Source organism: Akanthomyces muscarius, chromosome 4 (genome assembly GCF_028009165.1).
Source record: "Akanthomyces muscarius strain Ve6 chromosome 4, whole genome shotgun sequence".
In the NCBI taxonomy this organism is placed as follows: domain Eukaryota; kingdom Fungi; phylum Ascomycota; class Sordariomycetes; order Hypocreales; family Cordycipitaceae; genus Akanthomyces; species Akanthomyces muscarius.
The window spans coordinates 129099-150925 of NC_079244.1; the positions used below are offsets into that span (position 1 = coordinate 129099).

The window sequence follows — 21827 nt, forward strand, 5'->3', positions numbered from 1 at the left end:
ATGACAACGCACATCGCCGACAGTGAGCACATCGAGGTCGCTTCCAACAACGGCGTCGACACACCAGTCACCGACGGGTCCCAAAAGTCCGAGGACGATGCCAGCACGGCCGAGAAGATCATTATTGGCATGGTGGCTGACACCAAGGACGTATTTGCCAAGTTCGATGCCGACGGAAACCGATCCTGGTCGGACAAACCACCGACCGACCTCGAAGAAGCGCCTGAGAATGAGACGACGCAAAAATACGCAATTATAGTCCGCAAGAGTGCGTCCCGAAATACTTACTAGAGAGAAGATGACGATGCTAACATCACTTTCCAGAGAAGCCCAAGCGAGCTAGTTCAACCAAACCTCTCGAGATTGACAGCCTCATCATCCAATCACCACTGTTGAAGAACGCGTTGGGGGATATCCTGCAAGGTTATCCTGGAATCACCACCGATGTCACGCGCCTCAAGTTCTACGCGCCATTCGAGTGCTTTGTCCATCGTTGGGAAGAGTTGGAAGAAGCTATTGTTGACGAGGACCGCGACGCCACTACCCGTGAACACTTGCAACTGCTCCACAAGATTCTCACCGACGACCTTGGTGCTACTATTCAGCTGAGGAAGGACTACTTTAAAAATAAGGCTACCGACTTTGAGCATTCCTGGTTTCTATTCACGCCCGGGTGCACTATCCTGACGCAGCTACATGGCCAGACGATTGCTGCTCGATTCAATAGCGGGAGCTACGTCGAAACCCAGTGCGGTCCAATCTACTCTATCAATTGTTCCTATGTTGACTGGGACGGCGTGCGAGTTGGGTGGGTTGAAAAAACAGCTGCCATTTCGCAGTTCGCCGGCACAAAGCCCTTTTCTAAACTCAGCTGCTACCCGCTGGAATATCACCCTCAACGCGCAGTCATTGAGGAAGACTTGCGTCGTCGCGGTCGCCGCTGGGAAGCTTTGCGAGGGTTTCGCTATAAAGCTTACGATGGCATTGCTTTGTACTCCCCGGATCAAAAGACACTCAGCCGCGAGAGAACCAGTTGCCGCATCGTCCTGGATGGCGCGCGATGGGAGGACGCGAACCCAAACCATCTGATATACCTTGAGACAATTCACGAGGTGGATCAAAGCCAGGCCGACTACGAAATGCCCCCGCTCAATAACTACCACGTCTTGTTGACTTCGCCAATGGTGAGAGGCTATGCATTGAAGAATAAACGCTGGATGCAGTTCTTCGTCGACGGCGTGCACGAGATTGAGTTTCACGAGGGCGCCTTTAAATCTCTCGTGCTTTCGGAAGAGCGGAAGAAATTGATTCTCGCGTTCGCTGAAAGCCAAGTCAAGCACCGGGACTCCTTTGACGACGTTGTAAAGGGCAAAGGCCGGGGAATCATCATGCTGCTTTCTGGTGGCCCGGGCATTGGCAAGACGCTTACGGCTGAAGTCGTCGCCGAGCAGATGCGCGTGCCTTTGTACACAATGAGCGCTGGAGATCTCGGAAGCTCGTCCGACGATGTCGATGAAAACTTGAGCAAACTGATGAGCATGGTCAGTAATTGGAACGCCGTGCTGCTGCTTGACGAGTGCGACGTCTTTCTGGAGGAGCGGACCGCTGCGGACCTGGAGCGAAATCGCATCGTGTCCATTTTCCTCCGGACGCTGGAGTACTATGAAGGTATTTTGTTCCTCACGACGAATCGCATTGCCAATATGGACGCCGCTTTCCAAAGCCGCATTCATCTAACTTTGGAATATCCGAATCTTGACGCTATGGCTCGCCACTCCATTTGGACAACCTTCTTGGATCGCGCGACTGGCGATGACGGGAGTGGCAAGGGAGATATCGACGAGAACGCCCTATCTACACTGAGCGCAATTGATCTGAATGGCCGGCAAATCAAAAACATCATGAAGATGTCACAGCTGCTTGCTATGCAGACCGGCTCTAGTCTCTCATTTGAACATGTAAAGACTGTCCTGCGGATACAAGGCCATGCGGTCCACGGGAACTAGTTTAAGTTGCCATATTTAGATTAATACATCTCCAGTTTTTTCAACGAGGAAACAGCCTTCAAAATGTGTCTTTTGATTTTGTCTTTGTGTACACTAATAGATCAGAAAAGTACTACAGGCAACTTTCACATTGTAGAAAACGATGACTCCTTGCCAGTTCGCCTGGAGCTGCCGTGAGTGAATTTTGCACAACAGCCTTAACTATTGCTGCGACACAGTTCTTAAAGATGTGCCAAGGTATCGACGCTCTTCTCGTGCAAATTGAACCGAATTGGAAATGTCCTCCAGTGGCGATTGTGAATGTAGTCGTCCACGGTCCGCAGGTGCAGTACCGCACCGGTGGTCGCCATTTCCCCAAGCGCGGTCTGATAGATACGATGGCCATCGCAGACAAACCTACGCTCACGACTACAAGCGCATGATGAAGTGCTTTCTCGGACTGCCGCCTCTATCTGCCATTCATTCTCCTCGAGACAAATCTGCGCGTCGGCCAGATGCATATATAACAACGTATGCATAGAGGGGGCCAGATGGTAGTCATGGGCAAGCAACGCGCACGCCCGACGACGAATAGCTGGGTCGCGACATAGTCGCGCGACGAGGTAGAGAGTCTCATTTGTCATTGGCGAAAGTGTCATGGCCCGACTAGTAAGTCCCAGCGTGCCACCGACGGCCGCCGTCGCGGATGCTGCCTCTTTTTGTTCGGCCGAAGCATAGCGCAGCTCAATCAGGAGCTTGGCATCGTCAAGCAACTTGTCAAAAGCGGCTGCACATGTATCCCAGCAGAGGCTGGACACCTCGAGCGTGCACGTGTATAATAATACTTTTATTGTTGCTGCGCGGAGATCGAGGACGTCGAGCGCAGGGCGGTCCTCAACCTCGCGGCACCGCAACCGTAGGTCGGCGAGCTTTCTGTCCCACTTCAAGAGGCGCTCTTTGTAGTGCTCACATATGTGCTGTATGAACTCATGGCCTTCCTTAACAAACTCTGGACCCTCAGGGCCCGGATGAACAGCGACTTTGACGATATTGTTCCATATAGGCTCCAGTTCAAAGTATGCTTCCGTGAGAGAGACGAATGGGTCATCCCGTAGCCGAAGTGTGCAGCCCTCCCAGTACGAATGGTACTTGTAGCTTGGCGGCTGCATAAATAGAAAAAGGCTGTCGGCTCTGAAGCATGTATAGACGACAGAGTCGGCCGCTTGTATGCTGTGTTTGTCGAGCCGCCGGTGTATCCTTGTCTGTGCCCATGTTTTCCATAAGCCAACCAGCATACATGTGTTTTTGTAGTGCGTCATCATCTCCATATTATCCCCGCGGAGCGTTGCCAGCATGATAAAGAGCTGACTCGCCACTATCATGTCAATTTTTGTAGTATCCGTGACGAAAGGAAGAGATATAAGATCTCTCATGCTCTGGAGAGCAGCCTGATACTGGTAGTAAGGCTGCAAAGGCAGGGCATCTGGAGTTCGATGCGATTGTGTCTCGCCGCACCCAGTTCGGCCCAACAAATGTGTGGCAGCTATGGCATTGCATGCATACCACAATATGGGCTGCAATTGCGTGTTTCGAAGCAGATTATTCGTCCAGAACTCGTGGTCGAACATGCCTGTGAGCTGCGGCGCGACCTCGGCGCGGAAGTAATGAAAGAGCTGCACCTCGTGATCTCGCCGTGGTATCTGACTCGGATTGACAGAGAGTGTGGGCTGCTGTGTCACATCGGTACCCAGCCTCGGTAGAGCAGGCGAAAGTGATGAGATACCTCGATGCCGCGGCGTCACCCAAAGGCATTCTCGATTTGATAGCGCGCCTGAAGAGTGTTATTACTTGCACTACGGTAGTAGCTGGGACCGAAGCCGCTGCCAGAATCATAGAAAGCAGTCAATGCTAACCAAGTGTAACAGACTTCCGAACTTACACCTCTTGCAGCATGGCTGAGTCTCGTCGCATTTGACACGGCGATTTCTTGGCCTCGTAGTCAGCTGTTGTCACCATGCCCATCGCGGCTGACTGGTAAACCGAACCGAATTAATCGCAAACTCACCGGCATGTTACGCATCCTGTTCTAGCTCTCGGTGCCCATTTTTTCTTTCTTTCGCCGCCTTTATCGGGCCTCAGCTGCGTCTTTGCTGCCTGGCTGTGGCAACCCTGGTCCGTAGGTTGGGGGCCGCTGGACTCCAACGAAACGCCTGAACTGCACTCGGAGCACGCGGCATCGGATGGAGAACGAGATGGGCTCATATGGACATCGTCCAGGAACCCCTCTGGCTGTGAGTTTATGCAGCGATCACGCAGTGCCGCCTTGAGTTCGTGCGATCGCATTTCTCACATATTCTTTACAGAGCTCAGATGTTTGCCGCAGGTCGGCTCCGCCAGTCGATGGGCGCATGGTTGCTGGAAAAAGACGGGTCTTATGTAACGTAATGCTACTTGTGTCCCTACCTAATGACCGGACAGCCCATCTTCTCATGCCGCGTCATATTTGGAGCGCGATTAAAGGCGCCCGGCGAACGCACATACTATCTCAAAAAAGAAACATTAATCGTTTGGCGTGCTTTAGTCACAGTGCAAGCCACCACAGCCTGATGCAGGCACCTGTTCTGTAGGCTTCTGCAGTAGCTGATCCTTAGTCACAGTGTAGACATTGTGGAACCAGACTAGTTCTTAACTATATCTTTGAGCACCACCAAATATCGCCTCTTTGGGGTCTTTGGAGGCCCTAGTACATGTGCTCGTACCCAATTGGCTAGCAGATGCTGCATGCTTCTGCAGCCTCCGTCACACAGCATGCCAAATGCACACCTACGTGCTACAAGCATCGAGAAAAGGCATGAGTAAAATTCATCATGTATTTATACTTTAAAGGAGTCTAAATCTGATAACGCGATCCTGAAGGTCCATCGCCACTTCATCTTAAGCAGCCACTTACTGAGCCTACTTAGCGGTCGTGGTCCCATTGCTGCTTAGTTTGCGCTCCTCAACTGCCTCACTAACAAGACCCCTAGCAGTCTGCAGATCATTACCAAGAGCCATGAGATGCAACATATCGGCCGTACACGCTACCAAGGACATGCGGTCAGTGGCCTTTTTGAAGCCCTCGGCGCTTCCAAAGGGCGGCGTGGGGAACGCGAACCCGCCGTAAGGCTTGTCGTGCTTGTCGAGGACCTCAAAGAACTTGTCGCGGGCCGCGTGCCACTCGGGCTCATCGCCGCCGAGACCAAAATTCCCGGGCAAATTCATGCTGATGCGTGCGTCAAGGCTGCCCAGCCACACGGCGTCAATGTCAGGCACCTGGGTGAGAATGTCATCCAGGTTGTTTATTCCTAAAAAAATGACCGTGTTAGTTCCGTTTCGTGAAAAATCATTTGAACCACCATATGCCAATGACGCACCTTCTAGCGATTCAATCTGGATCATAATGGCAGCTTGGTCGTTGAGGCATTCGTGGATCGTCCTAGACGAGTCAAAAGGAATGTCTGTCACACCAGCCAGCCATCTACCAGGAGGCGCAGAACGTGTCCCTCTATGACGGGTGCCGAATTTGGTCGCTGATACGATATGTTGAGCTTGTTCGACAGTGTCGACCTAATAAGCCGTCATTAGCGCTAAGTTGGGGATTTGGAAGCACAGATCAATTCCCGCTGGGTGAGCTTACCTGGGGGACAATGATGCTGGCTCCGGCATCGAGGGCCCAGCCGATAGATGCATGGTCATGACCAGGGACTCGCACCCACGGAATCGTCTTTCCGTGGCTCATAAAGGCAATCTCATGCACCATTGTCGTCATCGTCTCGGTGTTGCAGGAGCTGTGCTCCCAGTCCACGGCCGCGGCGTCAAAGTTGAACGGCGTGATGAAACGGACAACAGGAACGGAGCTGACGGCGTGGAATATACAGAGTAGAGGAGAAATCTTCTTTTCATGTGCATCCCGGAGAGCTTGCCGGGCGAGGTGAGGTTGAAACAGCGAAGGGGCAGCATATGCGGCCATGCCTTCACCCGCATTTGCCCTGGCGGCTCGGTCCATTATTGTAGACGTTTGAGGGAGTTGTTGAGGAGGCGAAGAAAGAATAATAGCTAAGAAAGGGAATTGATTTGCCGCTGCTGTATTGGTATAGCAAGAATCTTGGAAAGTCTATAAGTGGCGGGAGGCCTGGTTTTATACTCTCGAGAGGTAGGCGAGGCTCCTTGGCTCCTCCACCGTCGCATCTTGTAGCCTGGTACAGAGGCCGGCCTAGCCCTTAATGGGAGCTACCGGAGAAGCCCACAAGGAAAGTTTCCGGCTCACGTTCTTCGACATGAGATCAGACGGCACCGGCTTTACCGCAGTTAACGCTAACTGACTAGTTATTCATGGTTCCAGTCATGGTCGCAGGGCTGTGCCAGCGACGTCAGCCACTCGAGATCAATGAACGGAATACCGGAGTCCGGGTTCGCAGATTTTCGAGCATCGAAGTATCCAAATCCCATAGAAGATGTCGCAACATACTTGTCACTAGCTGAAGTCCTTCTGTTGAGAAAGTATCACTTCGAGCAACGCCAATCACCCGCTTGTTGGGGTCTCCCAAAGGCTGTTGGCGCTGGAGCACAAAAGTAACCCGCGTCAGCCTGGGCCAGAGTTCATGTAGCCCCTGTGGAAGTGGAGTGGACACTCATGAATATCAAACAGAATTAATAACGCCTAACGCCGAGCTTATAACACAGAAGCTGAGGATATATTCGAAATTGCGCTACAATTTCGAGAGCGAGGGTTAGTCGGATCTGCCAGCCCAAAACCGCCACTACCGATGGCTGTCCAAAGTTCAATTTATTGTTTGTAGCTGCCAAAACGTCATGATGATGGGAAGTTCAAACCCTTCAATTACTGTGAGCTTTTGGTTTCATTCTTCGAGCTGCCCATTTCGTTGTCAACTACACAGTTCATCCCCCAAAGCAAACTCGTTTTACTTGTACCGGAACGTAGTGGTGTACCACCCGCCCACCGCAACAATGTCCACACCGGGACTCGGTCTTCTTCAGTAGTCCGGCGCAGCTTCCTCAGGCTGTTCAAAAAAAATTAAACCATTGCCGGCATCGTTCAGATGGACATTTCGACACGGTCAGGGAAAGCCTGCAAGCCCGCCAAAGTATAGAACTTAGGGCAACGCCATCTGACATCTGTAGGGCTGGCTAGCCTGGGCGCTATGCTTCCGCCAGAATAGTGCAGAGCACTTCCTCATTTTTGTGGGGAGCAGAGCGATGAGCTGTCGCGATGACGGCGTCGTCTTGGCTGTAGCATTGTGTGGCACAGAAGCTAGGAGGAAGTAGTGGAATTGCGCGTTGTGTAATTCACATCTCCTCGAATACCCCCAATGCGAGTCCATCTGCTCACACGGACTACACAGTAGCATGTGCTTTACATCTAACTTCACCATTAGTGCTCTAAGGCTTTGGGATTGGGTCTATTTCCCGTGAAACAAAAAAGAGCACATGGATAAAATCAGCAATGACTTTGCTTATTTTACCTAGTTATGCTAGTAAGTATTTGCCCGTCTTTTATCCTTGTTTTTTTTCTCTCCTCTTCTTGTCATTCTTTTTGTAGTCCTCTCTTTTCTCTCTTTCTATAGTAGCCAAAACCCACGACGTCTTGTTTTGCGACACCTGCCTACAGACCTCATTGGTCACATTACCACCAGCACATGCAAGTTCAAGCGTTCTTGTCATTTACTGGCCAATGAGGGCAGGTTCAAACGCCCTTTTGCAAATTGCGACACACCTGTGTCACCCTACAGACGGCCCCTCCCAGACGCGAGGCTGCCCGAAATATACTGCCTCCCAAGCCGACAATTCTACTCGATAATCGCAATGCTTCCGGGAAGGCTTGCGGAATATCCATTTTCTACCCCACCCAGGAGATACTTTGAAAGGGTGTTTACGGAGTTTCTGATCATGGCTCAACACAGAGGGAGGGTATAAATGGACTCCGAGAAGGAGTCCATCCGCTGTGTGGAACACACGGGAACCACTTCATAAAATCCTGGCGGCCCTTCACACAATGCATCGCACTAAAGCGATTTTTTCTCGTTTCATGAATCTGCCATTACATCATTGTACTGGTACCCACATCATTTCGTTGTCGACAAACCCCATTAAAGCCGATGCCATTGTTCTTTGACAACATAAATTACGGTGTCGGTGAAATGCAAACCATAGTTCTACAGATAAGGGCTTGGGATTATCTTTCGCTGCTGTGCTAGATTCCACGGATTGGTACTTTGAAAAACAAGACGGTGTATGTGACATTGCACGCCAAACTGATGCTGCGAGATTAAAGTGTGCTGACCTAGGCTGTTACTCTTCATCCGCTGCACCTCTTCGCCGCATCCTCTATATCCATTGCGCCGGAGTCAGAATATTCCATTAACGCTTCTGGATTTTACAGTAACGACACCTAAGGACCGCCAGAAAGGTGCCATCATGTCATGGCGGAACTTGAGCGAGTTGCAGATAGCTAGCTATTGTGCGACACAAGGTATTAGCCATCGTCGAGTCGAGGTAGCACTCCCACGTAGAGCTCAGTTCTCTTCACCAATGCTTCCTTTGGTGACGCGTCCAGACGCAGCCCCAACAGCCCAACCCTCTCTTATGCTCATGATGGTAGCTACCAGTCCCCATAGGCCAGTGGCTGCATGCCACTAGTAATCCATATGGCCACTCCGTGCAGTCAAAGCTGCTAGAGTCGTTCTCCTAAATTACTCTCTATCGCACATGGCTCAGCATTTTGGGCAGCTTGTACAATCCGTGAAAGGGTTGCAATATTGATTGAGACAGGCTGTGTTCCTCCAATATGGTACTCGCTGGTGTACAGCTAAAGAAAAAATCACCAGTGTTTCTGACATTATCCAACGAAATGGCACCCGATCTGGCAGAGCTCCCAATGCCTACTGAAACCCGTTCTCGTCGTTTTAAGCATGACATGTGGAGAATCTCCATGAGTTTCACACAACACCTTTCCTCTTCCTCGTTGTTGAATCACGAGATCTCAAGCCAGGGCTCTGCCACACCCTCAAGATTCTTTCGACCAGTCCTTGTTCCAACGTCGGGCAATCCTGGGCGCTGGCACGGACACCGTTTGTACACACGGCGTTCGGCTGTTGTGCGTTTCTCTAGCACGGAGCAGTGCCGGACGCTAGCGGTCATTAGGTTCTGGAAATGCCGAGTGGATTTCTAGTAGCGAGCTTCTGTATTGGGAAGGTCAACCGCTACAGCCGGCAGTCCGGCATCGGCGTGTAGCTACTGAAACAGCTCGGTTGGTTTTCCATCCCCTAATACTTCCGAATAATCTAACTTCTTGCGCGTATTCTGCTTAACTTTGAATATCGGCATACGAGGATCTGTGCTGCTGTTGACAGCCTGCGCCCTGCCTGGTTGGAATTACTAGCGCATTGCCGACCGTCAGTACGGGCCGAATGTGTCAGGCAATTGACAAACGTTTCTCACTACCACAATAAGACGCTGGCAATTATGGGTGAATAATAACTGTGACCAACCGGCGAGTCATCAAAATGTGTCGATATGAAAATTGCCGTGATAATCCTGCCATAATAGGAAGCCACAGGACGACTTCAGCTCATACCCTTTCTACCTGCTTATAGCAGTAAAGCAAAAGATGGGGGCCATTGGGAGCACTCGATAACTGGCTGTATTCCAGAATGCTTCATCATGTACTCGAAAACATATATATAAGCATCGAAGACCTCGCAACAACTTGACAAATGTACTCAACGACATCCCAGATCCTACACTGCAAGTCCTTCCTTGATTTCAAGCTCAATATTGGCCAAGACAATCTACCTTCGTCAAGATGTTTAAAGCTTTGATTCTTTCCCTCGCCACTATTGGCAGTGTTGTCGCCGCCCCTGCCAGCAGTAGCAACCTCGCCCATTCTGTTTCAGTCAACCAGAAACACAGACGTGACCTCACGTCTCGCGGCTGGTCTGGCGCGATTCAGGAAGCTGCGGCAGGAACTTGGAACTTCGTTCAAGGAACCGTCGTCATCCCGACCCTCAACGACTCCAATAACCCAAAAGGATCCGCTGATATTTGGGTCGGCATCGACGGCAACAACTGCGGAACCGCCATTCTGCAGACCGGAATTGTCGCTTACGGAGACGGCTCGTTCTGGGTCTGGACTGAGTGGTGGCAGTACAACATGCAGGACTATGAAACCGACCTGACGGTGTCCGGCGGTGACACGGTTCGCATGACCGTCCATGCGACGTCCAGAACTTCTGGAACCACCACCATCGAGAATCTGACGACTGGAAAGTCTGTCTCTCATACCTTTACCAGCGAGACCGCCTATCCCCTGTGTGAAAGCGATGCGGAGTGGATTGTCGAAGACTTCCAGGAAAACAACCAGCCTGTGCCTCTGGTCAACTGGGGTACCATTTCTTTCACTGATACCGTTGCCAAGGGTACCAATGGTCAGGTCTCGGCTGCTGGATCTGAAAAGATCAACATCAAGATCGGCGACGACATTGTCACTCAGACTGATATTGGCAATGACGGCAAAGTCTCCGTCACTTATGTCGGAAACTAAAGGCTATACGGCTGAAAGTTGGAAGGCTTGAAAGGCACGAAAGGGACGAAAGGCTTGAAAAGCTTGGGAATGGCGTCTCGCGAGAATACTGGGGGTTGAACTTTAGCATATCTAGGTAGATCTTAAGAGAGCCGCCCGGGTTAGAGCGAATAAGTTAGTTACTATTACTTTGTCGCGCCCAACTAAGCAGATCAGATCGAGAGTGAACTACGGTGGATTATAGCACAAGCATTATTGTTTCCAATTCGGGTTTCAAACAATGATGTATATTCTCTCAATGGAAGCGTGTAAGCGCGAAATGTATTTTCGCGATTGATGAAGTGCGGTACATTGATGTTGACTCCGGGGCAGTGATCAAGTATTTAGTGAAATACCAGAACTCTCGGCCGCCTGCAGTCCTGATGTGTTCTCCGTACAGCGCCCACTGCACCTCAATCAATGCTTCCTCCGCCGCATGCTTCATACCTTGCAGTGCTCTTGCTAAGACACCGAGCTGCGTTGCGCTTTGTACTTGCATTGGTAGTTACAGTGCCTCCAGGTAATTCCGAGCGCTAATTTATGGCGATATGGTGGCAGTTCGCTCGGAATTACCTTCAACCCAGTACTAAACCCCCCCCCCCGCCTGTTCAAGCGAGCAAGTACGCCAAGTGAGCCACAGTGGGTGTAGCGGCTGGTTAGCTGCTGGCCGTTTTTTTTAGTGCTGTTGGCTGTAGGCTTTTTCCCTCTACATTTCGCAATAGCCTCGACGCATTGACACGGAAAGCCATGCATGCTGTAACTAGTGAGTCTGTCGATAATTTTCTGGTCCCGCGGGTACCTCCTTTAGCTACTCTCAAGCAGACTACCAGTCGTGAAGAAACGTCAGTCAGCTGCCGACAGCATAGCGCCGAGACACGGCTGCACGCCATGGCGTTCTGTAGCAGACCCAAGTATAATCACAGCGCCAGCGACAGCAGCATACGCCATCCTCCTCTAGACGTGGCTTCTTGGCCAATATCTCGGCACTTGGTCGGTCCAGACAACAAACTGTGCCAAGATGGGCTGAACAGCTGTCCTGTCTGGTGCAGGCTGGGCATCTCTTTATCTCAGTCGTCTTCCAGAAATTGCATTCCCAATGTTCTCAAATCACATTCGCGAAGAAAACATTAGAAGTCTGTGGATGAGATCTCGAAATGGCATCGTTGCTCGCCTCGTCTACGGTCGCTGCGAGATCGATCACGCCTGGCGTCAACGACACTGGCCTCTCGGCAGATCCCTTTTTCCAGCTGAAGCGACTCTCGGGGACTGGCAACGTTTCGGATAAGATACTGCGCGGCTTTTTCATCGGCGTCGCCATTGGCATCCCCGTTGCGTTGGCCTGCTGCTGCTGGTACCCATGCCTCCGTCGCAGTCGCCAACGACGCCGTGCTAGACAGGACGCGGCATTCGAGGCTCTGATTCCTGCATGAGTATGATGGGGACCCCATGCGCTAGCAATTAGCAAAATCGGTGCTGGAATCCATGGAATTTTGTCAGGCGTCCAACGCAAAGTCCTTTTGCCCGAGGCGCACTTGTGCTATTCATAGCCGCATAATACAGCCCGGGCCCACTGGCCGCCTCGTCGACAGCGTGGCGCAGCAGGTGCTCGCGGCCTGCGCTGTCGCGCCACGAACGTCGTCATGCTCACAATGCAACACCACCATTCTTCTTTTAGTTTCAGCGACCACGACGACTGTGCGCTTCTCGCGACTTAACGGCCTCTTCCAGCATCATCATCTACCGCTCATCATCTACATCCACTTCGAAAAGACAAAAAGCTCAACAGCAAAGCACCATAACCAGCCACCCGTCATGCTCGACGAGAGCCTCCCCACGTTTCGCTTTCAGCCCTCGTCCGACAACCCGCTACACACGCTCCTCTACTTTACACACAACGGCTCTGAGCCCGCCGCCGAGTACCTGCTGAAGCGCCCAGCCGCAAGCGATGCTAAAAATCAGTATGCGCTAGGTCTGGTGGACGTGCACTATGCCTCGGTCATCTACGGCGAAGTGCTGATCCTGCCGCAGTGGACGCAGCCATCGCTGTCGGCGGCCGAGCTGCGCGCCCAGGGTGGCGTCTCGACGGTGGTGCCCACGACTCCCGACGTACTGCCCGTGTCGCTCTACAATCCCGACCAGACCATTCCGCTCAAGCTGCAAAAGAGCAGCTTCAAGTCGGACTCGTGGGAGTTCGAGATGCCCGAGCAGACGTTCAAGGCCCCCAGCACCTCGCAGATTGACCAGGACAGCTCATCGGGCGGGATCGCGGAACTGACCCCGAAGGTGCTCTTTCGGTGGAAGAGGGACTCGAGGCTGAGCAAAGACATGACGTGCTACCTGACGGGTCGTAGCTTCGGCGGCAAGAAGAGTAAAGAGCCCGACATCACGGTTGCAATGTATCGCGCATCAAAAAACGAGAGTACCGTGGTTATATACGAGCCCAACATGGCGCGCGTTGAGGTTGAGGACCGAAAGGGCTTGGAGGTGGTGCTGCTGCTCAGTGCCGAGGTCATTCGTGAATTGTACCTGATGCCCAAGCAAAACCCTTTCAACACATCCGGCGCCGCGGTGCCCGTCGGCTCAGCGAAACTGCACTCCACACCCATCTCGTCGCCGCCGCCGCCGGGAGGAAGCCGGCCACCAACTCAAGCGGCATACGCATCGGGAGCTCTTGGCGGCCCACCGCCAGGCAGCGGACCCCGGCCCAGCTCCTCCTCCTCGCCGCCGCCGCGCCGCGATCCCCAACAACAGGCATCTATTGACGCCGAGACGAAGCGGCTGCAGGCCATGGTGGCCGACGAGGAGCGGGCGTCACGCGACCGCGACCGCCGCGACAAGGAGGAACAGCGGCGCATTCAGGCCATGCTGGAGCGGGAGGAGGAAGACCGCCGGCGGCACAAGCAGGCCGAGATAGACGAGGAGACGGAACGTCTGCGGAAGCAGTACGGTTTGCCAGCGGACACGCCCTCACTGCCGCCACGACCTGGGGGCCAGGGAGGCGGCCAGTGGTTTGGTGGCCAGTCGGGACAAGCTGTGCCGCCGCGGTCGAGTAGCACAGGACCGTCGGGGAGTGGTTATACTATGCCGTCGCAGCAGGCACAGCAGCAGCATGGTCGGGCGTACAAGTTTGGCACGGCGCTGGGGTCGTTGCTCCATGGCAAGGATGATAAGGAACAAAAGGTGAATAAGAAGCGCAGCGTACATTTCTAGGATATAACGAATACATGACATGACATACATAGAATATCATCTGAATAGGAATTCTGCATGTGAATTAGATGGATTTTGCAGACACGCGACCATGAGTATCTTTGACAAGTGGCTATGTACCCCCTGCACAATATGTGTACCACGGAGGTGCCGCGAAGCAACAGAATATCGGTAGGCCGTTGCCGAGGCTCTACCACACAGCAGATTTGAACAGACCAGGGCACGCTCGTTGAGTTGCAGAAATATTATAGTATTATTAGAGGTATATATGTAGATGTATTATAGTTCCAGAGTCATATTTTCCTCGTCCAGGAACAGAAGAATGAAAACTTTTGGTTGTCCGTTTTTCCCAATGCATGTGTGCGTTTTGTTTCAAAAGATCGTAAGTCGTCAAGAGCAACAAGGCTCCGTGGCGTGTTGCGTCCAAAAAGAACGGGTTTGGCAGTCTGCTTCTTTGGGCAAGTCTGCATGTCCATGAAGACGGAACAGATTCGCTTCCCTTACAGGAGGCGCCCGTTCATGCTCATCTTGACGGCCGAGTGCAGCGGGTCAAACTGCTTCTTCTCCTTCTTCTTGGGCGCCGGTGAGGCGGAGCGCGAGGGAGCGGCCGAGGTGGAGGCGGAGGTGGTGTCGACGACCGAGTTCTTGCGAGACGAGGCAGCGCTGTTGATGCGGTTGACCTCGCGGCGCTTCTCGGCGGACATGAGGTAGGGGGTAATGTAAACGAGCTCGGCAGAGTACATTTTGGGCAGTTTTTGTTGTTTTCTTGTTTTCTTGAAAAGAAAGTGAAGAGTGTATTGTGTTTGTATGTGCGTGTGGTTTGTAAAGGCTGTTTGTGTGTGTGCCGTGTGTGTAAGTGGTGATGCTGATGATGATGGAAGCTGGTATGATGGGGAGGTTGTCAGCAGAGCTATATATACACAATTGAATCAGAGTCCAATTTGGTAGCTTCTGCTAGCGACTTTCTTCACTTACACGAGGCAACCTGAAAATTCTCATCCCTGGCAAGCTATCCGATCATCACCGTCTTAAGCCGCAGGTACACACCACAATTGCGGCGCTCGGCATCGGTGGATCCCACGGGATCGTTGAAAAAATCCATAGATTCCACCTTTTTTTTTATTTTTTCCTGCGTCAGGTGCCTGTCAACCTGGGAACGTGCCTGGCAGTGCCCGCCTTGGCCGCCGAGGAAACAAAAACTTTTTTTAGGCACTCGGCCGATGAGCTGCCCTGGCTCGGAGCCCACTCACACGAACCACATGGCGGACGCACGATGGTGCCATCTAGCCCATCCAGGTCATCCCAAGTGAAGCTATATTGATACCAAGTGGTGTTGCCTTTCCACTTTACGGATGTCAGGAAAAGCGGTCGACAAAGTGAGCGTGTAGCCATGTGGTGATGCCAGAGCACGTTGACGCGGCTCAGGGGACACTTTTCTCGCAGACGGTAGGTACTTGCTGCAGGAAGCGGTGTCACGGCTGCATGGTCCAGATGATGCTGTCCAATCGCTTCTCGACAAGCTCGCCCATGGTTGAAACTCTCGTCGCCTCTCGTATCTTCTACAACTCATCACTTTGCTTCTTCCTGTAATTCGGCCCGTCGCCACTCTTCTCAGGGTCGCATTCATGGCTACAACGGCAAAACGGTGACGCCAGCCACTCAAACCACTGTCTCTCATCCATGCAGGTTCACGCACCGCTACTGCAACCCAAGGGAGAAGAGAGAATTTTTTCTTTCGTTGCTTTGCTAAGAATAACAAAACGCCGCCGGAAAGGCAAGGCGATGCCGCATGCAAGGACTCTGATCCAGGCTCGATCCTTTTATCCCCTCGACATCCTTGTCAACCTGCAGCCTAAGAAAACTCTAGCATGCTTGTAATAACCAGCCAACCAGCATCGAAACGAGTTCTCAACACCCAATCAAAGGGCAAGACGGCTTCACTTGCACCCGTCGTCGGCACACACCAAGTGGAGGCCCTGACGGGTCCAGCCGGTACCCATGTGTGCTGTTGTGGCTTCTGTCGTCGAACCGGTCATGGCGCGAGCTAACAGAGTTTTTTTTTTTTTTGGAGGTTGCTGCCTGTTGAGTCCGAGCGCCGAGCACCGAGCCACGCAAGGAGGGAGCATGGCCTCGCAGCTCCAGCTGAGCCGTGTAAGTCGACAAGAAGAAAAGAATTGTATTTTCCAGCCGAACTTTTGTTCTTTTCTGCTGAAAATAAACTAATGAAATTAACGTGCAAGCTTGCTATTTTCCCTGCTGCCGTAATGAATTACCAAAAAAACCACTCATAAAGAAAAAAGAACAACGTGAGAGTATCCGCAAAACCTTGCGCCCTTTCCATCCCGAACAGCTCAGTGAGCAAGTAACCACCCAAAATAAGTACTCCTACAGCCCATCGCAATAGTCCATGTTCAATGGACGACGTCCGATCTTGAAAAGGGCGTTAACTAAGACGCCGCCGCTCTGGCTTGGAAAGCTATTCCTGCAACCTCGCGCTGGGCTCTTCTTCGCCCGCCGGCAGCCGCTCCGACTGCATCGTCCCCCATAGATGCTCCATCTTCTTCCTATAGACTGTTAGAACACCCTCTGTTGCTGGCCAAATCTCAGCCCCAAGTACTCACCAAGTCTCTTCCACGAGCTCAATCTCCTCCCGTCGGCAAAACTTGATAAATCTCCGCATGGTATTCTCCCGCTTAAAAGCCACCATAATGTCGCCTCGCGGTTTGTCGTCCTCGAAGCAGATTTGCCGATCGCTCATCACCAAGTAGACCCGCAACGCCTTGAGATTCCACGAGATCTTGACCACATCCTCGAGCCGCAGACTAAAGTCGATCGGTTCCCGATGCACGCCCCAAACCACCGGGTTAGTCTCTTCGAGAACTTGGTGCTCAAACGTGCTGTGTTCCGCAACCCATCCCCAGTATTGTGTCACCTCTTCCGAGCTGGTAAAAAGCCGCGTCTTTATCTGATAGATGCGAAAGTCGTACTCGGCAATCGGCGCACCGCTCCACGAATCGGCATCGGACACATCGCCCGTCTCCAGGCTGTCCAAGACTCTGGCAGCTGCTTTTTGCTTTTTTCCGTCAGGGCCTTCTTCCCCATCCGCATCAGCTGCAGACGGCTCACCAATCGAATCGGTTGGTGGGCTCGGCGCTCCGTATGAGTGAGGGCTCTTGCGCTTGCAAGGGCGGGGGGGTAAGGGAGCTTCATCCACGCTTCCAGCCCTTCGCCTCGGCATCTTAATACCGGAAGGCCTTCCGATACTCTTGAACCCCGACTTTTGACGCAGTGCTGCCAGCTTTGGATCGTTATAAAAGTCGTGAATCGTCTTTGAAAAGTTAAAGCCGGTACCCTGAGCTTCGATCAGCTCATGCAGACGCTGACGCAACCAATCGACGGGCTCGACGTCTGTCTTGTAGTTGGCCAGTGCCTCAATCGTCTCGCAAAGTCGGAATAGCGTGTCATAGGATGTAATGCTACCTTTACCGACGCTCATAAACCGCTTGCTGAGGAGCTGATACGGGCTAATGGCCCCTTGCTCCAAAAACTTCAGGATTCTGTTTCCGCGATTGACTTGGCGGCCGTATTGATATTTAACGCTGCCAACAGCCTCGCCCCGTCTGCTGGCTTCCTCGGCTGACTGATACTTTTCTTCCCATGAGCGTAAGACAGGTTCCACCAAAGTCCGCAGATCGGGCCACTTAGGCTCCCAGTATGGATGATTTGGGGTAATCTTGTCCACTGGCACGCCCTCGATGCACGCGGGATAGGTATAAAAGCTGCCGTTATGGCGTAGGACAAGATTTTCTTTCGTTATGTCGCATGAGCTTGGTGTGGCAAACTCCAGCTGCCGGAACGTCAGGGGCGTCATTTGTCGTGAAGTCGGGCAGCTAGAAACCGAGGCTTTTGAGCCTCTTCGATAGCTGGTAGCGTTGGAAGCCGTTAGAGAAGGGACAGCGCTAGGTACTGGAGAGCCTGGTTCGTACATTGAAGCCTGATTCACAGCCTTGAACCCTGACACAGATACATCTGATGGACTGCAGTGCGCTGCATACGCTTTGGCAGACGCTTCTTTGGCAGCCGCTGCCAAGGCTTCCATCTCAGCCAACTTTGCAGTGGCTGAAGACCCCAAACTAAGCCCAGAAAACTTGGGAGAGGTTAAAGAGTGCGATCTTATGCGTAGAGGTGCGAGGGACGACGAGCTGCTGGCAAGCATATTGCTAGGGGACAAAGGCTCCAATCCCTGGCAACTTGTACCGTTCCACTCACAGTTGCCGCACTTGGGGAATAGACGACCTCCAACAGCAATACAGCCCTCGAACGGGCTTTCGCTGTTAGCGCAACCCTGGCACTTTCTCTTCTGGAGACTGCCGGTAGCCTGTATCATGCAAGATATCCAACCAGTGCCTTTGCCATCTGCGATGCTGTAGATACTTGGCTTTGTGGCTTCGTGAAAACGTTGGGCCTCGCGTAGCTTGATCGGCTGCAGCACAGCTCGGGCGGATATGGTTGCTGTGCGTTCGTTCGACAGTCCAAGATATTGGAGCTTATCTAATATCGTACCGTCGGCATCAATAATAGCAACAATCCTATCGTCGTGCTTTGTTTGTTGTCGGAGTAGATCCAAATTGGCCAGTGGTGGAAGCTTCAGTTGTCTCTCCGGCGGCCGTTTGTCGATCAGCTCAGGCAGAGCCCATTGTCGTTCGTGGACACCGTCCTGGTTTCTGCACCGCTTAAACCAGTCGTGCATCCTGTGCTCAATCTTTTCGTGCTTTTTGAACAGATCTTGCTTCTCCATGTTATGTTGAACATCGATGTTGCTTAAAAGTTGTGATTCGTGGCTGAACGTCTCATTGACAATAGCGGCCTGGCTGCGGACAGCCATGAGCTCTCGGCTAAGCTTGTCTTCTTTCTCTCTCAACTGACGAGCTTCGGCTTCAAGGCATCGGATGCGTGCCATGATAGACTGTCTCCTGTGGTTCCAACGCTGGGAGGCTTGGGCATACTGTTCCTGGCGTTGGACGGCATTCTTGCGCCAGAAGTCGTCTTCTGTGATGTCCCACATCTCAGCACGCTGGTATGGCGGCAGAGGTGACATGGGAATATTTTTGTGGTCTTGGGCGTTGTTGTCGTCTCTGCTTCCCATTGTATTGGATCATATAGGTTGCTTTTCGTCGGAGCCAGCCAGGCCGGTCGGCTCCAGTGGTGGAAGAGGGCCTGCCACTGCTTATAAAGGGTCAACGTCGCGCCCGCAGTGACAAGCAAACAGCGCTGTGTAGTGCCTGGGCAAGAACGATGGTGTTATACCTACTTATGAAAAGAACAGAATAAGGAAATTGCAATTTGGGTCACGCGCAAAGAAGCGTGTCTGTGTTGCTACCAGGTCTGTGTGGAATAGGATAATGATGAAGGGGATGGTGGGGTGTCGGGCAGTTGAAAGGTAATGAAAGCGTTGGTCGGCGGCCGTTTGCTTTGCTATCGAAGCGACAAGGAGCGTGTATAAGCTACCAACACCCGGTCCGACAAGTGGCGGGCAGCTTGCCGGAAACACGTGCCCTGCAGTTAATGCACGTTGGCGGGTACAGTCAATGTAGCTAGCCAGCGGTGACCGAGATGGCTGCCGGGGCGTTTGTGCTCCTCGACAGGTTATTGTGAATGGATTATGGTGCAAATAAAAAGAGACAAACAGAGCTTAGGGGCGTGCGGGTGGCAAAGTGACGCTAGAGAATGGAAGAACAGGGTGACGGAGTGTGTGTGTGTTTGTGTGTGTGTGTGAGGGATAGGCGCCGGCCCAACGCGGCTGGGGTGTCTGTGCTGATAGGGATAGAATGCAGATACGTGACGATAACTAAGGAGAGAAAATGTGGTCTTGGAAGAAACGAAAAGGAGGGCAGGATGGGAATGAAAAGAAAGGCAGATTATTGAACCAGGCGAGGTGGACGATTCAAACGGCGACCAGATTCGACTCGACCAACGAGAGTGGGGTATTCCGGAAGCTGGAAGCCGGGCTGTGACGCAAGCCAGCTGGCAGGATAGAGTGCCGCAGGGAATAGAATAGAGTAAATTAAAAATTAACAATTAACAATTAAAATTATAAAAATAAAATAAAAAGGGCCTGTGTTGGGTGGCTAGCAAACGACATCACACACACAATGAGCAGCACAAAGACGCTGGCAGCCAACACCGTGGGGGCTAAAGTGGGCTCCCTCAGCTAAGGCGTAGGCGCAGCCGCCGAAGTAGACGAGGCCAAAGTTCAGATACGACTCTTTTGCCTCGACCAAATCCATTTAGAAGCCAAAGCATCAGCAATGTCGAGAAAATGATCCGGCCACTTCATTGTCCCATCACTCCCAACAAAGGAAAATTGACTCACTAGGGAGGGGGCGCGCTGGGTGGGAGGGTCAGTTCCTCCTATAGAGTCTTATTAGCACCCAACTCATACGTGATGCTATTCGTTACCAACGATTCGGTATCCAGTAGCAAGAGATGATTTTTTGCGGATACATGTGGTTGGTGTCACCTTTTGTGACGCTGAGCGGCCGCAGAGCAATGGGCTGGAACAAATGAGAAAAAAGGTTCCCGGCCCAGCGAAAAGCCACAGGCCAGCGTGAGCAAACTTTGCTCTGGCCTTGTCTCTCTTCCCTTTTTTTATTTTTGCCCCATCGCTGCTCTTCTTTCCTATTGACATTTACGTACCCGACCCTCCACACCATCCGCTTGAGCTGCCTACCACTAAGTTCGCCTCCGCCCCCCATGTCGCCAGATGGGACGCGGGCGCGGACACGCGCCTGTTCTTGGCTTGATAATTGTGCCTCCCGCTGGCCTTTTCTGTCTGTAGCCTTTTTTTTTTTTTTCGTTTTAACGTCCGTATAGTATATGGCCTAGTACAAACTAAAAGCAGCTTGCCAACAAGCAAATGTCGCCACCTGCCAAAAACCATGCCTATTCCATGTCAAGCGATGACCGCGTAGCGCTCCGGTGACTGTTCTAATGGGGCAATACCAGACGCTACAGCGGCAACGAAATTGAAATAGACTACTCCGAGCGCCGTTCCAAGGGCAGACTTCCATCTCTAGGTACTTCGTACCTTACTTCACTGTGAGTATGTGCCGAGCTTAAACGAACTACACACCAGGCCGCGCAAAAATCCCGCAAAATAGAAAATGTGCTGGGCGCCTACCTAGTTAGTGCATGCACCCTACGCAAACCTTGTAAGCCCGTCCCCGAGAAGGCTGGGGTGTGTAGTTACAAGACAGAACGACCCGAGTAGCTAGCAACTACCAACAACCCAGACAGAATATCCGAGCGGGATGTGACGCCCTCCACTCTAGTCTTCATTTCCGTTGTCTCGATACACCTGTTTCATTTCTCTTTACGTCATGCTACAGCGATTTCGTGTGAATCTTGCCACCCGCAATAGACTCTCATCAATGTACAAGAAGATATGTTCTTCTTTTCCACTTTTCACATACTCTGTATGATGAGCTACCAACATCGCCCCATTGTCAAAGAACGGGCGGCTGAAAAGGTGGGCGGCCACATCACCACCGTTGGGTCTAGGCTCTCGTCGCCCAGTGGAGCACTGCTCATGTATACCACAACTAACGGGTGAAAGGCTTGGCCCCTACCCCAGCCCGCCTCGGACGGTCCTATTTCCGTCCAGCGGAGCGCCCGCACTAACGATGTGCTCCTATTGCTCTTCGTCATGGGTCCATCAAGAAGGTGAACTAGTGATATGCGCGAATGAAGTGACGCCGGACGTGGCGAGCGGGTTGCCTTGTTGCAAGGTAGGAGGGCTGCGAGGTGAATACAAGAAGGACTTATTCAACACAGGCTGCGTCGAACGAATGCGGCGGCGTCAAAATGTATGGTCCGCCCTCCCTCCGACAAGGTTAGGTAGCGTCGTGGCCGCACACCCAGCTAAGCACACCGACGCCCAGCCACAGGCAGTGCTAGGTCTCCAATACCTGCTTTTGGACAAAAAGAAGTGCCGAAAGAAGAGTCTACGAAATTGA

At 52.2% G+C, this 21827-nt stretch overlaps 8 protein-coding genes across 8 annotated transcripts; 4 read left to right on the forward strand and 4 right to left on the reverse strand.

Annotated features, from left to right (window-relative positions):
• LMH87_010672 (uncharacterized protein) lies at positions 1-2006 on the forward strand (the record flags this gene model as incomplete). The annotated part of the gene is made up of 2 exons (XM_056199688.1): positions 1-268; positions 325-2006. 2 exons carry the CDS (start codon positions 1-3, stop codon positions 2004-2006), a joined length of 1950 nt encoding a protein of 649 aa, XP_056051612.1.
• A 221-nt stretch (positions 2007-2227) lies between these two features.
• On the reverse strand, positions 2228-4328 carry LMH87_010673 (uncharacterized protein; the record flags this gene model as incomplete). The annotated part of the gene is made up of 3 exons (XM_056199689.1): positions 2228-3816; positions 3925-3971; positions 4051-4328. 3 exons carry the CDS (start codon positions 4326-4328, stop codon positions 2228-2230), a joined length of 1914 nt encoding a protein of 637 aa, XP_056051613.1.
• Positions 4329-4940: 612 nt separating this feature from the next.
• LMH87_010674 (uncharacterized protein) lies at positions 4941-6030 on the reverse strand (the record flags this gene model as incomplete). The annotated part of the gene is made up of 3 exons (XM_056199690.1): positions 4941-5329; positions 5399-5591; positions 5662-6030. The coding sequence occupies 3 exons, from the start codon at positions 6028-6030 to the stop codon at positions 4941-4943; spliced, it is 951 nt and encodes a 316-aa protein (XP_056051614.1).
• Positions 6031-9846: 3816 nt separating this feature from the next.
• On the forward strand, positions 9847-10584 carry LMH87_010675 (uncharacterized protein; the record flags this gene model as incomplete). Its single annotated transcript, XM_056199691.1, has 1 exon — positions 9847-10584. The coding sequence occupies one exon, from the start codon at positions 9847-9849 to the stop codon at positions 10582-10584; it is 738 nt and encodes a 245-aa protein (XP_056051615.1).
• A 1830-nt stretch (positions 10585-12414) lies between these two features.
• On the forward strand, positions 12415-13812 carry LMH87_010676 (uncharacterized protein; the record flags this gene model as incomplete). The annotated part of the gene is made up of 1 exon (XM_056199692.1): positions 12415-13812. One exon carries the CDS (start codon positions 12415-12417, stop codon positions 13810-13812), a length of 1398 nt encoding a protein of 465 aa, XP_056051616.1.
• A 500-nt stretch (positions 13813-14312) lies between these two features.
• LMH87_010677 (uncharacterized protein) lies at positions 14313-14555 on the reverse strand (the record flags this gene model as incomplete). The annotated part of the gene is made up of 1 exon (XM_056199693.1): positions 14313-14555. The coding sequence occupies one exon, from the start codon at positions 14553-14555 to the stop codon at positions 14313-14315; it is 243 nt and encodes an 80-aa protein (XP_056051617.1).
• Positions 14556-16288: 1733 nt separating this feature from the next.
• LMH87_010678 (uncharacterized protein) lies at positions 16289-18958 on the reverse strand (the record flags this gene model as incomplete). Its single annotated transcript, XM_056199694.1, has 4 exons — positions 16289-16376; positions 16434-17735; positions 17799-17841; positions 18082-18958. The coding sequence occupies 4 exons, from the start codon at positions 18956-18958 to the stop codon at positions 16289-16291; spliced, it is 2310 nt and encodes a 769-aa protein (XP_056051618.1).
• Positions 18959-21289: 2331 nt separating this feature from the next.
• On the forward strand, positions 21290-21827 carry LMH87_010679 (uncharacterized protein; the record flags this gene model as incomplete). Its single annotated transcript, XM_056199695.1, has 4 exons — positions 21290-21340; positions 21428-21521; positions 21646-21677; positions 21759-21827. The coding sequence occupies 4 exons, from the start codon at positions 21290-21292 to the stop codon at positions 21825-21827; spliced, it is 246 nt and encodes an 81-aa protein (XP_056051619.1).